Source organism: Leptopilina boulardi, unplaced genomic scaffold, assembly GCF_019393585.1.
Source record: "Leptopilina boulardi isolate dan_hultmark-lab unplaced genomic scaffold, ZJU_Lbou_2.1 LbouV2_202, whole genome shotgun sequence".
Lineage (NCBI taxonomy): Eukaryota > Metazoa > Arthropoda > Insecta > Hymenoptera > Figitidae > Leptopilina > Leptopilina boulardi.
The window spans coordinates 1,796,403-1,819,687 of NW_026137755.1; the positions used below are offsets into that span (position 1 = coordinate 1,796,403).

The 23,285-nt window shown below is 31.7% G+C and overlaps 1 protein-coding gene across 6 annotated transcripts; it reads left to right on the forward strand.

The window, feature by feature from the left end:
- Positions 1-454: 454 nt before the first annotated feature.
- LOC127278240 (myeloid zinc finger 1) lies at positions 455-21,305 on the forward strand. Of its 6 annotated transcripts, none has more exons than XM_051299843.1 (4): positions 456-603; positions 14,364-14,540; positions 15,134-16,222; positions 18,226-21,305. In XM_051299843.1, the coding sequence occupies exons 2-4, from the start codon at positions 14,453-14,455 to the stop codon at positions 19,221-19,223; spliced, it is 2,175 nt and encodes a 724-aa protein (XP_051155800.1). In that variant the 5' UTR covers positions 456-603; positions 14,364-14,452; the 3' UTR covers positions 19,224-21,305. The 6 variants fall into 6 exon arrangements, with proteins under 6 accessions (XP_051155797.1, XP_051155801.1, XP_051155800.1 ...); XM_051299845.1 differs by having other exon boundaries at positions 15,134-16,138; XM_051299841.1 differs by lacking the exons at positions 456-603; positions 14,364-14,540 and adding exons at positions 615-1,111; positions 3,920-4,124.
- Positions 21,306-23,285: the final 1,980 nt, after the last annotated feature.

The following is a 23,285-nucleotide window of genomic DNA, read 5'->3' on the forward strand; positions in this document are numbered from 1 at the left end:
ACCTTCTCCACTCGTCCTCTCTCACCCAACTCAACTCTCTCACTCTCTTTCTCTCTCTCTTCTCCATCCACCCAAACCCCAATCCAGTTCAGAAATCCCCACTTCCAGTGCATGCCGGCGACGGAAGCGTGGCAACACTGCGACGTCTCGGTCTTGGCGAGTACTCGGGGCCAGCCGAGTCTACCGAGTTTGTCTACCGGCGCGGTTTTACCAAAAGAGAACCCGGAGATTACAAGTGTTTCGTCTCGTTTTCGCCTACCTACGCGGTACGGCACAAATTCGGCATGTGAAAGAAAATCGTGTTGTGTGTTTACTAAAACGCCATCTCGTGTTATTATCAAAAATCAAAAAAGAAAAAAAAACGCTCTCGCGCACGCAACTTACAATTAGCACGCACGCACGCGGGCAAGTGTCGCCAATAAAGTTCCAATCTCAGTTTAACAATAAAAAAAAAAAAAAAACATAAGAAAGAAACAAGAATTCATTTAAAGACGGTGTAAATGGCGCTCTCCGCACAAAATCAGTCAACGTCATACGTGAACTTGTATTATTCGATTGTTCAGCGCGCAGCGACACGCTACTTTAAGGAATACTACAATTCCGGTGAGTACATATTACCACCGTCGGCGAATGCCATCATCCAATTCCGTTCGTTTTGGACACAAAACAGGACCCTCGACGGTTTGGCCGCGCTATTGCCACCCGCAGCCCATTCAAACTCCCCTCCCTCACCCCCCCCCTGCTGCTGCTGCCGTCTGATCTTCTCTCCCACCCACCCTGGGCTTGATTCGTTTTGCAAAACAACCCCAACGAGATAGAAAGAGAGAGAGAGAGAGAGAAAGAAAGAGTGATATCACGCTGCTGGTTTATTCTATATGCCTCTCTCGCGGCGAGACTTTAAATTTTCCCGCCTTCGTCACGCCGCACTCGCCTGGTATTACTACTACTACTGCTACCACTACAGATATGCTACGATACTTAACCTCTGCCTAGTGCACGCAACCACATGCATATATACCATGCTAAATTAAAACGCCTATGTGCCAACGTTCCCTACACACGTGTCACCGTCAATGTCCTCCCATTGTGTCTCATTTCACAATTGCAAACGGTTTCGCGATATTCTATATAATACTTCTTTTTTCCTTTTTTTGTGATTATTCAGTGCTCAGTGGCTATCTAAAAAAAAGTGTGCCAAAAATTCTGTTTCCTTATTTATTAGCAGTGCTTTGTCACAGTGGTTTCTTTTCTGCCTTTTTTATATTCATTTCTCTCTCTGTCTCTCTCTTTTTCTTTCTCTATCTCTCTCTCGTGTGTGTATGTGTGTGTGTGTGTCTGTGTGGATTCGTTACTCAGCAAGTCTGGACTTGCCATAACTTTTCTACTCACAGTGTGACTCGAATAAGTATTTCTATCCTACACTAATTATTAACTTCAAGGCTATGGTATTATTTTTTACTTTTCCTTATATAATATACTACAAATTTTTAAACAAACAAAATGTAGTTTTTATAAACTTAAACAAAAAAGAACTTTAAAAATTTATAAAAACTTTCTTTTAAATCATATTAAAAAAATTTCTTCTAAATTCTATCTAAATGTATTTATATAAGGATTAGTGAATTTTTTTTTTACTTTTGATTGAGGTGGAAGTGTATATATTAATAATTATATTATATATACTTTAAAAGAAGAAAATATTTGATAAAAGTAGTTTAGAAAGTATATCAATATGTCTATATTAATGAAATGTTATTTGGTATCGAATTTATCAGAATAAGTTTTTATATTAAAACAATGAAAAAACAGACAAATGCATAATTTGAAAACATGGAATAACATATCCGAGGAGGACCAAAAAAGAGTCAAAATATGTTGTAACTAAAAGAAGACTTTTTTAAGGCTGTTAAAAAGAAGCTATTTTAAGTCCCTGTAAAAAATCATATACATTACAAAAAAAAATTAGCCACTTATATTATAACTAACATTATATAAAGGTGTATTATTATTAAACTAAAAACTAAAACGGATGTTGAAAATCCAAATCAGAAAATCTTATTCAAAAATGTTACACATTGAAAACTCTAAATCTACGAAAATATTTCCAATTATGAAACTTAAGTAAACTACAAAATGTCAAAAAAAATTTAAGTGCCATTATGCATAAAAAAAATACAACAAATATTCAATGGTGCAAAATTGCTTATTTATAAAACTGAAAAATATAGCAAGAAAAAGAAATTATGTTTTGCAAAGTTTGATAATAAAAAAAACATTCATAGAAATAATCGCAAAATAATTTATAAAATAATAACTTCTGAAAATATTGTTTGGATACAGATGAATTTTGATTTTTTTTTAACTATAGTTGAAAAAATTTTTTTCGAAAGCGACACGAAGGTATTATTAAATGATAGTATAGAATCATAAGCAAAAAAGAGTTGCATTCAATCATTTTTTTTCTGCTTTCTTTAAAAAAAAAAGAAGTGAATACTATAAAAAACTTACTTTAAAAAAGACAACGACAAAAAGCAAAATTGTTCTAAGCAATAGTTGACAAAAGAATTCATTATATTTATTTAATTAATGCACCTGAAAATCTTAAAAACCCATTGATTGGAAGAGATATAAAAATACAAAACAAAAGTGTTATGAGAAAAAACTTTTTTTTTTTTAAAAAAAAAACTATTTTATTTACTTTTGTGTTATTTTTATACTCAAAGTGCGTCTTCATTTTTTTCTTTTGTGAATAATATTGAAATACAAATGGCTAACAAAACATCAATATGAAGAGAATATATTTGACATCGACTTATCAGTTCAAAATATCTGATTGAAAATGATGTAAACTTAAATTTTTATTTCGAAAATTATGTTTAACACAATCTTAAAATTGCAACTTATAAATAATATCAATCGTCACAAAAAAAAGTAGAAAAGAAACTTGAAAAAGACTGATATGAAAATATTAAAATACTGATATTCTAAAAATAGTGAAATATCGGACAAAAATGTTATAGAGAATGTCATTTTTAAAATTATTGAACATATTTATTGTCTTTCAATGAATTAATTCATTCTCATTTGATGAGAATGAATAAAATTAATGAACTTTACTGCAAAAATATTTCTATCAATGAAGTTGAAAAAAAAACATTTTTTTTTCTTTTGCACATGTATATTAAATATAAATCAACTTTTGCATAAGAAATATGCCATTAATGTATCGGTAGAAACACAATATCGTATAAAGATATCAGCATATCGTATATAGTCTGTCATATAAATGACTCTCACCACGTGCACGTGAAATATGCACTTTATGAAATAAATAAAATACCAGCAATGACGATTACATCAATATATGAGAGTTGTCATCGTACAAAAAAAAAGATTTAAAAAAAATTCACCTCTTCTCTGGTCAAATGTATGAATTTTTGGCACACTTTTGTTTTTATCTCTTGTATGCATTCTTTTTCATTTATTTTCTAATATATATTATCTTGGCCTTACTTTTAAATTAATTGAGTTTTTTTTTATTATTATCTTCGTGTATTATTTATTATATCTTATCTTCAAATTTAAATTATATTATCTTTAAATCCGTCAAATGTATAGATAAAAATTGTTCGGAAAATAAACAAAATGAATCCTTACATTTGCAAAGAGATTTTTATATACCTCTATATAATAACTTCAAGTTTCTGTAAAGAATTTTATTTTTGAAGAAAATTTTCCCAAAACTTCTTTTTTTGAAAAACAGTTTTAAAAACTTTAAAAGAAAATTATTTCATATAATAACAATGCAATTTTTGAAGTTTTTATAAATTTATAATAAGTTTAAAATTAAAATTTTAATAAATCTTCATTTCGATAATAAAAATCTCTTAGTGAATGTGAGAAAAATTTTGAAATTCAGAGTATGAACACTAAATTCTACAAATAAAAAATTACAAAAAATATCTACGTAAAATTAATCGATTAAAGACAATAATTATAGTGACGAAATTTTAATACAAACTGTTAAAAAATGTTCGACTATTTCCGAAATACAATCACTGCATTTAATCAAATTGGAGTATTTTCCCGGATTCGGGCTCCTAGTATTCACCTTTTTCACAAAGGTAGGTTTCCAGGTGTTTTATGACAAAAATTTCAATGTAATTTTTCTAACATACCATACATTGTTAATTTTCAGTAAACAATTTATAAAAAAAAAAACTATTTTCCATTACAACTACATATGTTCATCAAAAGTTACATACGTTTTTATAAAATGGAGAAAAAAAGAGTTAATATTTTTGTACTTTATACATAATTAATAATTTTCTTTTTTTTCAAACAAAAGTTTCATCCCGTTTGCAACTTTTAATTAATTGAATTTAATACGTAACGGCGACTTTCCTAATTAATTAATTAATTATAATTACCTTCACTTTTGTCCATTTTTACAAACCATATTTTCTTTCTAGAGAAAAAAAATGTCTCGGTAAAATTTTTATTCAAAAAAATATTCTCTTGATCAATTTTTTTTTTAATTTTGTTAATGGGAATATTTCGCGATTGTAAAGCAAAGAATTGTCTCTCTCTCTCTCTCTCTTTTTTTTTTTTTTTTTCTTTTGTCGCGTATAGCGTACGGTCGCGTAGGTTAAATTCTAGTCATTCAATGTCACCTGCTTGAGCCTAAAAACAAGTGGCTACCTGGTGAACGCAAGACACGAATCAAGATCCAATCGCCGTCCGGCGCCGTACCTACAACAACTTTTTCCCCTTCTATCGTTCATCTCTCATCAAACATCTTTTTTTTCCCGCATATATTTTTTTTTTCGTCCAGAAATATCGCATGCAATTATTGCCCAAGCTGGTTCGTAATGAATCGTCATTCTCAATACAGAAATAAAAAAAAAAGTTAATGACGCTCTTTTCAAGGCCAATATCACTCTTATTTTGTGTGTTATATACGATCAAACCCCCCGCAACTTTTACTTCATGATTCATCTTCAATTATCTCAACGACATCTTTAAAATAATTTTTCTTTTCTATAACAGAGAATAATTTAACAAAAATTGTGTTTTGAAAAAAAAAAAATGCAAAAAAATATATTTTTCTTTTCAATTTCTTATATAGATGGTATTTAATTATATAAAATTATTAAAAAAAATTTCTTTTGGTAAATGATTTTTCGTCAATTGACAAATAATGAAAATAATATTACATTGAAGGGAAATTTTCAAGACGATCGGAGCTTGGTCATTGTACTCTACTTCTATTCTTAGCTTATACAGTCACTTTGAAGTGCTTGCCACGACGCGCGTAAGTCGCTTGATTGCTTCAAGACCGCGTCTACTATCCTACCATTGCCAACATTATTGCACGCATTTACATCTTAGCGTATATCTTGATACTTTGAATGGAAAATGACACAAGTTTTATCGAAAAAAAAACTTAGTGATTTTTTAGAATTAAAAGCAATATATTTCATCGCTGTATTAAAAATTAATCATTCTTCGGAGAGATTAAATCAATTGAAGAAAATTATCTCTCTTTTGTATTTGTATATATAATATATACATTAATCGTTGTCCATAGCTTAAAAAAATTGTCGATTCTTCACACTTAGCTACAATTGAAAACAGATTTCAAAGACGCTATTTATACACAAACAAAATTAAAAATAACGCTAGTTACAATCGAAGCTAGTTATAAAGAACGCTAGTTACAATCGATGCTAGTTACAAAGAACGCTAGTTAAAATCGACGCTATTTACAAAGATACAAGTTACAATAAACCCTACTTACAATCGACGCTACTTACAAAGAATACAAGTTACAAATAACGCTAGTTATAATCGATTCCAGTTACAAAGAACGCTAGTTATAATTGACGCTTGTTACAATCTATTCTAGTTACAAAGATTACTAGTTATAATCGAAGTTAGTTACAAAGCACATTAGTTACAATCGAAGCTAATTAAACAAACTCTAGTTACAATTCTAATTACAAAAACCGCTAGTTATAATCGACGCTAGTAATATTCAAAGCTAGTAACAATCGAAGATAGTAACAATCGAAGCTAGTTATAATTGACGCTGTAATTACAAAGAAAACTAGTTACATTTGAAGTTAATTACAAAAAACGCTAGTTATAATCTACGCTAGTAATAATCGAAGCTGGTTACAATCGAAGTTAGTAACAATCGAAGCTAGTTAAAATCAAAGTTACAATTTAAAAAAAAACAAATGCAAGAGTATGTATGTAATTTTAAATAAGTTGTGGAGAAATATGCCTATATATACTTATACATATAGGCAAAAAACGAGTTTCTTCGACTGTTGAATGAGAAATCTTATCGCGAATTAGAAACGTTCTTAACTTTTTTTTCATTTTCTTCTTTTTTCTTCTTTTTTCGCTGAATAATTTGGAAGTCTGCCATCTACTAACCATTAAGAACAACTGTTTTAGTATATAGCTCGCTGTGTAGCATTTCCTACTTTATTTTTATTAGCAAACCGAGACTTAACACCTTTCGAAGATCATCATCATTCAATTATGTATATATTTACAATTGAGTTATGTTATTAACCCTCACAAGATGATTTTTCAATTTTTTAAAAAAATATTTCATAACATTTTTGATTGAAAAATATTTTTTTCATAAAAAATGACAATTTTTTTTTACACTATTAGTAGGAAACTAATTTTTTTGTCTGTTTATTGTAAGAGAATTGAAGGTAATTAAAAATAATAATTTCTATTGGAATTTGGAGCTACCGAAATTGCAAGTGTCTTTCTATATATGTATAGTGCAGTGACTCGAGAATATTTGTCATGGAGTTCTTTTTTTGCGCACAAAGACCCTTCTACGAAAATAACTTTACCAACGTATACGCATACATTCAATTTAACGTGGCGCATCAATTTAAGTATTCGTATATATATATACCTTATAAAATATATTTTACTTTGTAATTTTCAAACGAAATTTTACATTGAATTAATTGTTTCATAAAATATTTGATTAAAAAATTAATTATCTATAAATATTTGAAACAAAAAAATAATAATAAATTTTACACGCAATAAAAATAAATATAATTAAATTATTTTATTGAAAGGAAAAAAAATTTCATCCTATATGTGAATTTTCTTAAACGAAAATTTATTATATTTCCCTCTGGGTTCTATTATATTGCAATTCTAAACTGACTTTTCAAAAGTTTGGCTTCATTCATTGAACAATTGCTCGACAAAATCAATCCAGTTGAAAACACCGCCTCGGAGGCAAAATATTCGCGATGATTCATTTTCGTCAATCCGGTTCTATATACTCTCAATATATATATATACTTGGATGGATTTTATATAAGAAAAATTGCAAACTAACAAAAGAAATCAATGTTTTGAATTGAAATATTGTCAAATATATGTATGTTATTTTAAATATAAAAACATTTTTCAATATATTGATAAATTTAGAGATTTATATAATATATTTATAATATTGCAATAAAAATTTCCATTGAAAAAAAAATTCGCACCTTTTTTTTTATTCTCATTTTAAGAAAATGAAAAGGAATTCATAAGGCTCATTCATTTTTATGATGAATTAAATTTTTTTTTCATTCTTTTACTTCTAATCAGTGGGATAAAAAATTGAAATAAAAAATCGCATTGTATATAGTTTATTGCAGTGGGCAAACTCTCAGACAGAATCATGGTCGTATAGTGGAGGGGCCTTTCGATTCGACGAAAAACTGGTTTCTTTGCTCACAGACACGCCACGAAAACCCGCATCGAATGTTAGTACAGGCAAGAGCAAAAGTATCCAATAGGACACACGGGATGTCCCAAGCAATCGACAATAAATTATCCCTTTCGATCTTCGCTTTTCCGCGTATACTATTTTTTTTTTTTTTTTTTTTTTTAAGCGCTCCGTTGAACAATCCGGAACAATCCGTTAGTTCCATGGAGGTGCACTTGGCAAAAAGCACGATACATTCACGGATAAGCGAGCGCGCCATCTATGAGAAGGGTAGATCTGTATGGATAAGATCCTATCACACTATAACGTTGAGAGTGTAAATGACGCCAAGGGCGCGATAAAACAGTAGTAATGAAACACAGAATTTACAAAATTTATGTGAATTTTTACCGAACCCCTTTTGAATTTTATTGTAATATATATTTTTGTTTCAAGTGTTGAGACACTCGCGAAAAGTGATGATTTTTACGCTCTTATTTTCATCGCTTTGTCTTTTTTGAACTGCAAAAATTCTTCAAGTTTTCTATATAAATATTTATTACATTACACTATATAATTAATTATTTTTCTACTGTATTTATTTTCAACTAATTCCATTTTTTTATCTTCTTTTCGTTCAGAAAATAGTTTCTTCTGAACTAGCGCCATTTTTAAAAAACTAACTCTCACCTGAGTTGCAACATTTTTTCCGCAAGTGGCGCTAGTGTATGAAAATGTATAATGAAATACATAACTTTGAAAATTGTATAAACTAATAATACATTTGTAAAATTGTCTTCAATTACAGATGATTAAGAAAATAAGCAAAAAAAAAAAAAAAAAAATTCTATAGCTCAATGCTCTCTTACAATCATAATATATACATTAAAGATACAAAGGGTAATGCAGCAGCTGTTAAACGTATGATAATTTACGATTTTCTTATCGTAATGATATGCTATATGAAGTAAATTTACTTCTTTTCATCTCTTGTTAAAGTTCCTATGACACATTTTTTAAGTAGAAAAACATTTTTTATTTTTTTTCTCTCAAATTACTTTTTTATCAATCAAAATATTATAAAAAAAATTAAGTAATTTTAATTAACAATTTTTTTTTTATTACACCGACACAATATCTTCTGTTTATATTGTACGATATGTTATCCAGATATTTGTCATTGCACAATGCTATATATAATAAAGATAATATGCGAAAAAAGGAAAAAAAAAATTTTTTTCTGCAAAAACACAATTGTCGACGTATAATATTATAAGGAAGTGAAGAAAGTAGTTTAAATTCATGGTGGGTTAATCGAAGTTTTTCAACGAACCCATTGAATTCTCTTTGCCTTGTATAAACTTCAGGAAAGTAAGAATTAAAACACTTGTCTTCTTAAATAAACTTTTCGCAAATCGCATTAAACAACTTTCTAAGCGATTCAACAATTTTTTCCAAAAATCTTCTCTTTTTTTATTGAAAATTAATAATAACAATTTCTTCAGTTATTTAAAAATAATCGAAAAATTGTATAAAATTCACTCCAACAAGAGAGTAAATACATTAAAATATCATTAGTTTCAAAATGACGCAATTTTCATTCGAGTGAAATTTCACTCCAAGAATTTGCACTCCAAGTGCAAATACTTGTAGTGAAATGTTTTTTCGCAAAATTGGAAAATTTTGGAAAATTGAAAAAAAATGTGATTCAAGTGCAAATACAGTGAAATAATTTTTTGTGAATTTGAAAAATATTAAAATAAATAATATTATTTATCAAATATAAAATATTTGCAATTTTGCAAATTATTTCATTTTTTTTTTCGAAGAAAATAATGAATATTGGGAAAAGACGGTGTGTGCGGGAAATTGGGAGGAAAGTTGGTTGAATTTAATTTCACGACGAACGCGAATGGTTCTCGAGTTCGACCCGCCCGTTTAAACCTATAGCGACCACGGAAAGGAAAATCTTTAAAAATACTGTTCGACGAAAAAGCTGCGTCTGCGCAAGACTCCACTGCGTGTCTGTCCTTGCTGCGCTTGAGCCGCCAAAACAAATCGTAAAGACGTCTTCCCGTTCCGAGCCGCATTTCCTGAAAAATCAACGTAAAAAGAGAATCCCGGCCAGTAACCGAGACCTCCGTCAACTTCCTTACGATGGCGCGAAGAAACCTTCTTTTTTTTTATTTATTTTATATTTCTTTCAAGTCTACACGCAAAACTGAAAAAAAGAAATTATACTAAATATATTCTGCATCGTTATTTGATTCTATTTCACAATTTTCATTTATACTGTAAACAATTTAGGAAAAATTAAAATTTTCCAAAATTACAATTTAGGAAAAATTAAAATTTTCCAAAATTTTAATTTTGGCAAAATTGAATCGATAAATGAAATAGAAAACCTTTATTTTTCCCAAAAATAAAGTACAACTGCTAAAAACTATAAAATGCTGTAAAAAATTTTAAGTAAAAAAATGTTTCCAATAAAAATTTTCGATTTTCTGACTAAAATAACTTTTGATAAGGGCACAAAGAAAGGAAACCTAAACTGTGGATAAAGCACTATGTGCGACTATATATATATTCATCTCTTGCACATACAATAAGACGAGGTCAAACTTCTGATAAACCTTTCGACTGTCATTAAAATGTTAACGTCTAGCTCTCACTGTATTTTAACAGTTATTTTATTTTAAGAAATACAATATTTTTTTTTTTTTAAAAACCTTTTTCTAATTCTGTTTTTTTAAAATTAAGTCTTGCAAAATTTACAAAACTCAGAATAAAAATTTATATGAGAATGTTTAAAGAAAAATAAAAGTTCTAAGTAAAAAGATATTTATCATCTTTTGTTTAAATTTAACAGTTTTTTTCAATTAAATTTTTTCTTAAAAAAAAATTCTGTGGACATTTTTCTTATACGTTTTCCGTTTTGTATAAAGCATGCCAAAAAATTATAACACTCAAATTCGTAAGTTCATCATTTTTATCTTATCAGAATATGTTACCGCCTTCTTCAACGTTGACCTTAAGCATCTTGAAAAATTAATTCTCAATAGTACAAGGGGAAAAAAGTAGAAATGATTTTTGTTTTTAAATTTTTTTTTTTGAGTTACTATTAGTTTAAGTTTATTGTTTTCCTTGATCTCTTGGAAATATTTGCGCTATTTGAAAATTAACATAATTCCTTAATGATATATTCTTCTTGTAAAATGTTGTTTTCGTTTATAAAGAAAGAACAGTCAAATTTCATACCAAAGAAACGACTAATTAGCAGTCTTATGTGATTCTTACGCAGTTCTCCAATGCTAAAAAAAAACTTCTACGGAATGCAAACAAGACATTATTTTTCCACTATAGATAAAAAAAAGGAAAAAAAAAACCGGTTACATATATTCGTTTTGGTACAAACAGAGAAGAAGCTGTTGTCACTAACAATGCGGATGACGACAAGAAAGTAAAGTGACGCATTTCGCAGATAAACTAGACCGGTTGACAGACTACTATTTTGTTTTTAATTCATTCCCACCTTGTGTTGGATTATATTTATAGAAAATAAACTTTTACTACCGTCAAACAATAAAACAATATCAAAAGTATAATCCAGCGAAAAAATATTTAATAAATTAACGTAATTCATTTATACTATTGAGTACATATTATAATAATATAATAATTCATGTATAAACTTGAAATTATTTTTTTTTTTAATTGAATCTTCCAGTCCACGTCATTGCTTTAGGGGATTTTCCACTGAATCAGCAATCAAAACGCATTTTTGTTCTTTCTTCTTTTTTTTAACTGGCATAAATTTTATATTTTCCTGTTGACATTTTTCACCTGAAATTAAAATTCATTTTTTGGTTTTTTTTATAGATTAATTATGTTAAAGAATTCAAGATTTTTGGAAAACTTTTTTACTTAACGAAATATTCATATGAAATATTCGTTATTCTTTAGCAAACGTTCAGTTCCTGCTTTGTTCGTTGACGTTAAAAATAACGTCGAGGGGGGAAAGTAAAGCTGAAAAAAGCGTTATACTCGTTGCCAGTCCTAAAGTCGCGTTCTTCTTTCTTGACTTTTCTGACACTTATCCAGAGAGAAGTCGACATTGTACCTCGTAACATGATACCAACATTTTTCAACGCCATATTTGGTTCTTAAGTACTGCAAAAAAAGCTCCTTTACAAAAATGGCACTTGTATTTCGACAGGTATTGGTTTCTGTTTTTTTTTTAATCTACCTTTTTTTAAATCTAATATACAATTAGCATAAAAATTTCTAATTTTATTTCTTACTGTGTCTATAAAAAGAAGAAATTATAATATTATAGAGTCAGGACTTTGATGCAAATCAAAAGAAAGTTTGATCTTTCAATAGAAATAAGAAGATATTTTTAAGTATATACCCAATTTTTTTTACATCTTACGAAAAAATAATAAGAGTAATAATTTTTAAATAATTTACTTTCGTCGTGTTGAAAAATTTTTCATTTTCAAGAAATATGTGACTTAAGTTTTCATGATGCGGCATCCTCTATATTGAATATATAGAAGTTCTATACTCGAAGTCATCATTAACGACGACAAGTTTTCGAGAACCTTTTAACCTACCTATAGTTACGTAGACAAGTTTACTTACATTCTTAGCAAGGTCGGCAATATTCCCCACTCCTTTTAACTCTTTCCCTGTCTACTTTTCCTCCTCTATTTATTTCTAGTACTACGAACGTCCTTCGCTAGGCTTTCATTCATTAAACATATATACAGTATAACATATATGTATTTTCTCAAACCTTTCATTCAGTTATTTCCCTTTTATAAATAAATTTTTTTCTAAAAAAAAAATTTATTTTTAAAAGGGAAATAAAAATATTTTTCAATTACATTTCTTGATTGAAATACTTTTCCTTTTTAAAATTGCGCGCGCAGTTTATCGCTTAATACTTTACCCTAAGTGGTGCCATTATTCAATCCGGTCAAGTTCAAGAGTTCTTCTGGCAGAAGCCGCAGCAACCAACAACAAGAATGTTTCCCTTTCTCTTCATTTTGAAGAGTAAATAAATTATTTTAACACCTCCCTCATACATTGATGCCAATAAGATTCACTTTTCTTAAAGATAAAGAATTCTTTTATTTTAATTTACAGGGATGTTAAGAAAATTTTTTTTTTATATTACTTATGTCTCCTTTATGTCTCTTTCATCATTATGTTATAACAGCGATATGAAAAAGAAGAAAAAGTTTTAACTTTTTAGAAATATATTTATACAGAGAGACTTTTAAATCATATGAATTCGTTTTTTACGACTCGATATGTCAATCTTCTTCTTCTTCTTAAGAAATTAGATAGAGCCAAATGAAAGGATTAAAGATCAGCTCAAGGTGGTCACTTATACCTTCTTCTCTCTCTTTCTTTCTGTCCCTTTCAAGGTCGAATACATCACTTCTTTGTTTCTTTTGTATATATATAGAAATGAAAGTAACTCCCAAGTCTTAAGATATCGCGTGGAGATGATCGAACTGACCACAAAAAAAGTTCAATCTTATCCAGCTTGAGATATCGACGATCAAAGTTGATGGCTTTTCAAAACTACATATATATATAGTCTATTTAAGGTAGTGGTCACTGATCCCCTTTCGTCTCACCCTAAATACCTTTCTTCTAACTTCTCATCTCGCACAAGTTCGTTAATTCTTTCCTCCAAACAATGTTAATTAACTAAAATTTAACATATTTATTCTGCAAATCTTTTGCAATAATTAAAAAGATGAATAATTAATATAAATTAATCAATAGATACTGAAAATAGAATTTAAGACTAAGGAACGCTGTAACGGAAAAAAATATCCTGAGAAATTTACAGAAACTGCTGCGCCATCTAGGTTACAGTTGAATTGAAGTACCGACATTTATCCTATAGATGTCCTTAATAGATGTTCTAATTGTAGGTGACATCTTTCTTCACTGACCAACGAATTTACAGATTTAGACTGTAGAAACTACATATTTGATGTGTTTATCTGATTCTGTGAGTTGGGAAATTATTTTTGCGCGTATGTACCTGATTGTTAAGAGTCATCAATGTTAAGTCATCAATCATTGTATAGTTTATGGTTGAGCTGTCTCGTTACAATCATCAATATTATCCATACGTCGAATTAGGTATTTCTTCAACAGATTCTCTGCTGTAGATAAAGGTCATCAACGTTAAAATGAAATGTACGAAAATGAAGAACTAACATAATGGAGTTAATTCCAAATAATTGACATTCACTCATTTGAAAAACTATAACAATTAAATTGGATAAACTTTCTAAATAGTAATTAATTATACATTAATAAAGAGCAAACAATTATTCAAGTTTTGATAATAAACTCTTCACTTGCAATTAATACCATAATCCCTTCTATATCTTGGATTGTTTCACAATCCACGCTTTGGAAATAATTTTTTTTTATATTGTCCTGGAGAGTGTCCAAAAATCAATGAAGGGAGACTGTTGGTGGCATATAGTAGGTCGGTGTCGTATTATCTCTCTCTTTCTGCAAACTGTGCTTTCCTTTTTGTTGTTTTTTGGTGAAGGATATTTGACAGTGTGATGTTTTTCCGCAGGCTAGGTCAATTGGGGCGGGAAAAAGGGGTAGCTAGTGATAATAGTGGTTGGAAAGAAGAGCCACGGATGAGGGGGACAGCTCGCGAAGATGGCTATAAACTTCTCCGCCTCGTTCGCGGCTTGCCTCGCGGCCGGGCTCAAGGTGCCTCGACAAATCATGTACTGCATCTCACAGGGTAAGCCCATATCATACACACCAAAAATTAAATGCGCGGGGAAATAGAAAAACCGGAATTTCCTCTTCTTTCTCTCATTTTCGTTAACAAAAAATAAATAAATGGGAATCGTAATAAAAGAATCTTAATATTATGTGTCTCAAATAAATCTTAGTCTTTTTCAGAAAACAATTTTTGCATATAACAAAAGACATGATTTTTTTTTAAAAGTATCATAATGAACTAAAAAAACGTCACGCTGTCTGATGGAAATGTAGTATTAACATAATATCGTAACGGTTCGTTATTAATACCAAGGTGTATTTTGCTTCAACAGAATTCTCAACAGCACATCGTTCACTCTACGATTAGCTCGTGGAATAGCAATGTCTTAATTAGAGAGAAAGCACTGTACGCATGTTCTCCATTATGGAGAGCTAATAAAACAAAACTAAGAGCAATTATTATTATATCCTCCAGGCAATGGAGAAAATTGTTTTTTATTTCGTTCTGATTTGAGATTTATTTGGGACTATTATAATTTATTTATAATTTTGTAAATATCAAAGTTATATGATAAATTATTGAATGTTCTTTTCGTCTTGTGATTGCAGATACTGGCGCGCCATACGTATTGTACAAGGACAATATGGAGAGACCCCAAGGCCAGTGGGGACCTGGTCCGGGATCTCTCCAAGACGGTGGACTTTATCCTCAACAACAGCCTCAACAACAAGGTTCCTCTTCGTCTGGTAGTCCACAGCAGGCCTGTGGTCCTCCAGTCGAAGGAGAGAGTGGCCCACCGCCTTCTCTTGCTTCACCTGTACCTTCGCCGTATCCCTCGGCGCCACCTGAACCTCAAGCCCTTACACCACCCGATGAAGATATTCAATCCGGTCAGCAAACATCTCAACAGCAGCAGCAACAACAACAGCAACAGGCTCAACAACAGGTACAGCAGCAGCAACAGCAGCAGCAACAACAACAACAGCAGCAACAACAGGTTCAACAACAGCAACCACAACCTCAAGATCATTCACCTCAACAACAATTAACGCCCCATGAAGTCGATCGCACTGATTGTTTCCCTGGTACAGGAGAATTACAACAATATCCCCAGCACTATTTCAAAGAAACTAGGCCACATCCTTCACCATCTGTACCACCACACATGCTCACACCCGGTGGTTTCTCAGCGTTACATTATCTAAAACAACCAGGTGTTATGCTCACATCACTCGGTCAAGGTGATGGTGGGCCTGGTCTTGATCCACATCAATATACAAGTCCAGGTGCACCAAACATGGGAACTGGATTACCGGATATTGTCCAACAAAATGGCAAATCGGGCAAAGGTGCAAACAGTGATTTGCGTCTATTTAAATGTTTAACATGCGGTAAAGATTTCAAACAAAAATCAACATTATTACAACACGAGAGGATTCATACGGACAGTCGGCCTTATGGATGTCCAGAGTGTGGCAAACGATTTCGTCAACAGTCCCATCTTACTCAACATCTACGTATACACGCTAATGAGAAGCCGTACGCTTGTGCCTATTGCGAACGTACATTTCGACAACGCGCCATCCTCAATCAGCATCTGCGCATCCACTCGGGTGAGAAGCCATACCAATGTCCGGAGTGCGGAAAACACTTCCGTCAGAAGGCGATCCTGAATCAGCACGTCCGCACACACCAAGGCGAGCATTTCTCTCTGCCTCCCAGACACCCAGAGGGCGTCCACCACAACCACACTGATCACCCACAGCTTCTTACTGCTCTAACAGCAAGTGTCTTGCTAACATACCTAGATTTAATCCTCTCGTTCCATTTATTCCTCTTTGACCTGCGTAAATCGTTTTTCAATAGTATTTATCTTATTTATATTACACAGAAAAAACTGGAGCTTCTTTCGTTGTGCAATTATTGCGCCCCCGATATTTCTTTTCTTTGATCATTCTAGGAAAGAAGCTATTGCTTCTATTCTAAACGATGAGCCTAAACAGTGGTACGAGAGTTGGCACCTAAGTTTTGTGACCCTATTCTCCCTCCAATTAGGTTGAAAACCTATTTTGTGCTGATGATAATAGCGACCCTTGAGCAAATGATCAGTTTTAGAAGATCTTCTGCAAGGCTCTTGTTGAATTTTAACATCAATAGAGCCTTAGCCTATCCTCTTAAATCTCTTTAGGAGACTAGTCTCATTAGGAGTTCTAATTCTGATTTTGATGAATTTTAGAAGATTTTCTGCAAAGCACTTGTTGAGTTTTTCTTTAGGAGATTAGGAGTCTTTTCTGTCTCTATCGTTCCATGACTTCTTTAACCAACATGATGCCCTCCGTTGTTTCCTCTTTTATCATCATTCCCACTGTGTCGTCTGACAGATGAACTTCTTCTACAAAACCATCAGAAGTAAAACATGAATTATGTACCCAAATTCTAATCGTATTACTAAACGTTTGTTAATAGAAGATGTCATTGAAACAAAAGAAGAAGAAGAAGAAAATAAAAGTGTATATATTATCGCGAATATTGTCTATGAAAACATTTACTTTTCGTACAATGTATTTATTACCCTGTGTATTAGAATCGAAATGAGTTAATATCAAATTGTCAAGGTGGTATTATCCATCCAAATCTATACTTCTTCTATACTTTCAAATAAAATTAAAACTCACTTTTAAATATTGTTTCAAATCAATTTACCTGTTTTTGTAACACGTTGAATAGAAGTCAGTTTTAGACTATTATTTGATAGTCTTGAGTTGCAGTTAATCCCTAATAGAGATGTTGAAGTTACCTAAAAACCGAAAATTGTTTCTAACAGAAACTTCTGTTTTTTCTGTGTTAAGGCAGCCTAAGGGTGAAAAGGGTTGGGCTGGACGCGAGGGCGCTGGTGAGCTGTGAGATAGAGCCCCTCTCCATTTTTGATCCTTTGGAAACCTTTCCGTTTCTTCAGCTTCTCCTCCTTTTTGTTTTTATATTAATTGCGTGGCTCAAATCTTATATGATCACGTCCCTCTTTTCAACTGTAGTTTAACATTTATTAAATCTGTAAAATTCTTTAACAAATGTCCTCTGATAAAAATTGAAAAGATTCTACTTGTACTTATCGTTAGTATATCAAGGTTTTCTATTTACTTTTCCTTTTCTGTATCTCATATTGTTTCTCTTTTGCTTGCCTTTATGGCCTCTGAATCTTAATCTTTGTCATAATACCGAGTGATCGTGAGAAAGGAACTGTATAAGAGATGTGCTTGCCTCGAATTACTGAGCAGAATGTAAAATAAATCAAAAATTTTCCACAATAAGAGTTTCGTTTTCAGTATAAATTCTCTTGTCTAACATGGTTAATGCTAAAACTCCCTTTAACTTCAGTTCATACTAATAATAACTCTTCCTCAATTTGTCTGCTCTTGTCTTTCGTCGTCACTTTCTGAACGCGTGCCAACAATATTCCCTTCATGTTTGTAAAAAAAAAATTCTTTTTTAACATTTTTTAGCCTTCTTCTTTGAAATTTTTGATTTCTGCTCAGATATAATGCACTTCTGTTTTTTTTTCGTAATAATATACTCGGGACAAAAGAAACGCCACTAAAAACATTATTGATTTCAAAAAAACAAACTAATATTTTGTAATTCCCTAAAAATGATGAGCAATAATTGTAATTGGTATTTTAAATTTTATTCCTTATTATTACAGACGTGAGTCCACATCTCATCTTCAAAAATGGAATGACACCGACACTATGGCCACAGGACGTGCCATTTCCACCTGAAGAAGGCAAAGAGGAAGTAGCATCAACATTTGGCGATAATGATACGCAATCGGGTGCATTTAGTCCAGCGCCTGATGCTAATTCAACACAATATCCTGCCTATTTCAAGGATCCAAAAGGTGGAAATCACGCTGTTTTTGGTACCGGTGGTTTCGGTGCTCTTCAATACATTAAACAACAAAGTGGTGGGAAAGGTTGTTTACCGGACGTTATACAACATGGTCGATCAGCGGGTATGCCACTTTATGTCCGTTGTCCCATATGTCAAAAGGAATTTAAACAAAAATCAACTCTTCTACAACATGGCTGTATACACATTGAATCGAGACCCTATCCATGTCCCGAATGTGGCAAAAGATTTAGGCAACAATCACATTTGACACAACATTTACGTATTCATACAAACGAAAAGCCTTATGGTTGCGTGTATTGTGGTAGAAATTTCAGGCAACGAACCATTCTCAATCAACATCTTCGTATTCATACTGGCGAAAAACCATACAAGTGTCAACAGTGCGGGAAGGATTTTAGGCAAAAGGCCATTTTGGATCAACATACGCGAACACATCAAGGCGATAGGCCATTTTGTTGTCCAATGCCAAATTGTAGGCGACGATTTGCAACTGAACCAGAAGTCAAAAAACACATAGACAACCATATGAATCCTCATGCTTCTAAAGCAAGACGGAATTCAACTGGTGATACAAAATTACCTAGTGGCGTGCCAACAGGATTAGGTCCAGTGACAGTGTCACGTGGTTTAACGCCGGCTGTTGTTAAACCAGAACTCTATTTCCCTCAGTGCTATGCACCATCATTTAATCATCAACCACCAGTTTCAACGGCCCAATTTCCAGGGCAGACCAATGTTGTCGCTGTCACCGGTGAATTTAAACCTCCAACGGGGCTGCCGCCACAGTGACTAACCGTCCATCCTGCCGCCTACTAGCAAGCAGGAATACCGCTGAGATTTCAGCGTTGCTTCGGCCCCGATGTGGAGGCCGGATCGTCGTCAGACCCGTCGCTCAGATGCCAGCCGCTCCAGCAACATTATCCGTGACAATTATCGTGCATTTAAATAAGTCTTCTCATTCTTTTTTTTAAACAAAATATAATGTTACTTTTAGTTTCTCTGCGTGCCGAGATAAAAAGGTAAGGCAATCAACGATATACAATTAGCGTACGATTGCCCTCGAACATCCGTCAATTTACACCTCAAGGGTGAGTAGACTTAAATACACATCTGACTTCCATATCATCAAGAACGTTGTTTCATGATTTCATCATATTTGACACCAAAACTTACTGGAAGACGTTTCCAATGAGTTTTATAGATCGCTAGAATAATTTTCAGTGATATCGGAAATATCTCTAGTTCCATTATCTCTGGCCCAATTAGAAATCAGTCACGACATCATTTTTATTGCAAAAATCAATTTCTAATTGGGAAAAATTTCACCAATGATGATTTCCCAGCTATGTGGAATGGGAATTATTCTGGCATCACTGATTCATTATTATTATTATTTGTCAAAAAAATGTGCATCACTATAGGTGAATGACTTCTGTTCTATTTCAAGTGCCATTTCTTGGCACTCATTCACATGTTGCAATTCTCAAGTTTATTATGACAATATTTACGACAGCTACTATAGCGTCTCCTTAAATATATAAATATATGAAAATGACTAGATATGTATACAAGATTCTATAAATCATTCACTGAAATAGATGCATTTATGTGATCATTAAACAATTTCATGAAACAAAGTTGCAGAAATTGTATGACTCCGGAAAATTGTCAAATCATTTTTTGATTTTTTTTCTTTCAAGGTCTTTGATTGAATTAGGAAATTAATGGCATTCTGGAATATTAATACATTGAATGGTAAAATAGAGATCGTTTTGATTAAAGAAATTATGGTGACTCACGATAGTAACACCATCTGTAGGTATTCAAACGAACACTTGACTGCTGGGACAAATAATCTTAATTTATTTAGTCAGCTTTCCTATATGGACTGGCAATTTTAACATCCCGCGCAGAAATTTTGCCAAAGGCCTAGATCGGGGCCGGATCAGGCTGCCCTATTAGGAAATGAAACGCCGCGCCTGATGTGGCCCTGATTAGGAAATCCACATTTTCTGGTCGCCCTGATTTGGCTTTGATCAGATGTGACGTTTCATTCCCTACTGGAGCCTTGGTAGGGGAATTTTTACACGGAATATTTTGTTTATGAAAATCACTTTCTTAATTCTCGTGACTCTTTCTGTGTTCAAAATTTTTTGCCATTAAAAAAACGAAAAAAATATTAGAATTTAATTTATGCTAAAATTCTGATCCTGATAATTTTTTGCAAATGTTAAATAATTTAAAGAAAAAGATATGGAGGTCGGATTGGCATGTTTTTTTTTTCAAAAATATACTCAATAATAATCCTAATTGGAAATATAGTGAATAAAAATTAAAATCACTTTAAAAATTTTATATAAAATCATTTTTAAATGATAAATGTGACGATTTGGTAAAAATATTGAATACACAAATTTTTGGGAAAAAATACGATTTTCTATGCACTATACTAAATAAAGTCTACTCACTTAATTCGAGAAGATCGACGTGATTCCTTTTTTGTAAGTACGTACTTGAAGAGTTACAAAGTACCAAGTTTGGTACATCAACAAATACATACAAAAAAAACACAGACATATATATACACAAACACACACACACACACACACCGTTTCAATGTGTTTCTCTCGCCAAACGGGTTGAACATGTTCGATTTCGACCAGACTGAAATGATTGTGATACAATATTTAACTTGCCTATGTTTTAAAGTGTTGAAAAGTCAAGTTGAGTATATGAATCTTTGGAGAAGGATGAAGATGCGACGAGAAGGAGGACGCCTGTAAATATGTAAAACGTTATCTAATTGTTTTGTTGAATGAAAAAAAAAGAAAATAAGAAAGTGAGAAAGAGAGAGAGAAAGAGAGAGAGAGAGAGACAATGAAAAAAAATCCTACAAGAAAAAAAAGAGCGAGAGGAAAAGGAACGACTGAGAATGAAAGTGAAAAAAAAGAAATAATATGAGTGAGTGCGTGAGTATATGCGGGGACGTCCGTAGAATCGAAACCAGGAAGGTATTATATATATAAAGAGGGTCGTAAAGAACTGATGGCGCGCAAAAAGAGAGCAAGAACAAAATGATGAAAAAAAAAAAAAAAAAAAAAATAGGTTGACGCCACCGGACCCTCATTATGCCAAGAGCTCACGTTATGACATATATGTTGAAGATGATATACAATAGAAAGAAAGGTATGACTCTTGTATACTATTATAATAATATTCGAATGTATATTTATACAACTGATTAGTCTATATCTACATGACGATATTTTGATTGGTTAAAAAAAAATCAGAATGGTGCTGATATAACTAGATATGCAAAAAAATAATAACGAATGAGGAGGGAATGTGGAAAGAAGGCTGAGACATTTGTAGAGTAGAAATAAAAAAAATGTAGTATATAGTCGATAGATTAGCTCAAAGTTTTTTGAGGACCCTGACTGTCCGCTCATCAATTTATTATCATCACCCCGTACATTTCGTGGCAATACTTAAAAAAAAATTTACGTAAATAGAGATAGTCTTTTAAATTTCTACATTTAAGACGTGTGATCTCTCTAATTATTGTATATTATACCTAGTACATGAGATATAACTATATATAAATATATATATATATATATTATAATTACTTATTAGGCAGTCTATATAGTCTTTTTAATTTAGACAAGAGATTCGAAAAAATGATAATTGTGCGGCCATATTTATTATGGCCTGTTCGTAGTGCCTCGGAATTGCTGCTCGTGGCAGTGATTTGATCGTATTTTAGGAAGGTATATTATTATATAAAAAAATACTGCAATTATGGATACTCTGATACAGTACTAAAACATTAAAAAAAAAAAAAAAAGAAAAAAACAAATCGTGTCATAATTATTGTCACGTTAAACGACTCATATTAAATTATTATTGAAATTTATCGCGTATTATAATCTATATATATATATGTATGTATATATAAATATATATACATACAATATATGCAAGGCGCCAAGCAGCAAAGTATAGCGCTTTGACAATGTGATCCTGGCTCTAAAAAAAAAGTCTTTCTTCTCTTACACGTTTTACGCTTTTCTTCTTTTGTATTCAGTCAGGAGGTATCATTTTTTTTCAAAAAAAAAATTGTTTCCTGTCTAATATTATCTTTTTTTTCATTATCTGTTTATGAAACGCAATTGCGCATGCTCTAAATGGTTCATGCGCAGTAGCGTCGTTTCTGCCGATGAGAGAAAGAAAGTACGTTCTCTGTTTCTTTCTCGTACATTAAGAATGTCTAAATAACTCGTAAAAGAAGCAAATAAAAGTTTATTTTATCTTTTTCAACTAAATACATTAAAAACGGAGACTATAATAACTTTGCGAAATTGTATATATGAAATAAAAATAGAAAGATTTTAGAAAAATTTTGTTTTGAAAAAAGAATGAATTACTTCTGACTGCTATTTGAAAAATGAGCTCGCGAATTTAACAATTTCCACAGGATGCACCTCACCCAATGTGTTTTTTCTCTCGCTCTGATGCATTAAATGTAACGATGAGAATGGGACGAAACCTCGGTAGCTAAATCCCGTCTGACTGGTTGGCCATACTCGAGATGCATTCTGTTGGTAGCGCAAGGCCAAAGGGGGAAAAAAGACTATATACATTAAAGAGCGATACTTTTTTTTCAATTTTTTTTTTAGGCAAGCCCTCGGTGTGATATGAGGAGTGTTTGTTATACGTCGATTTTTAGTTTTATGTATTATCGTTTTTCTTTATTATTTTAAATCACAGTACCGCTGAACGAATGCTCACTATATACCATATTATACATTTATATTCTATACACAAATTTCAAGTGTTAACACAATTTAT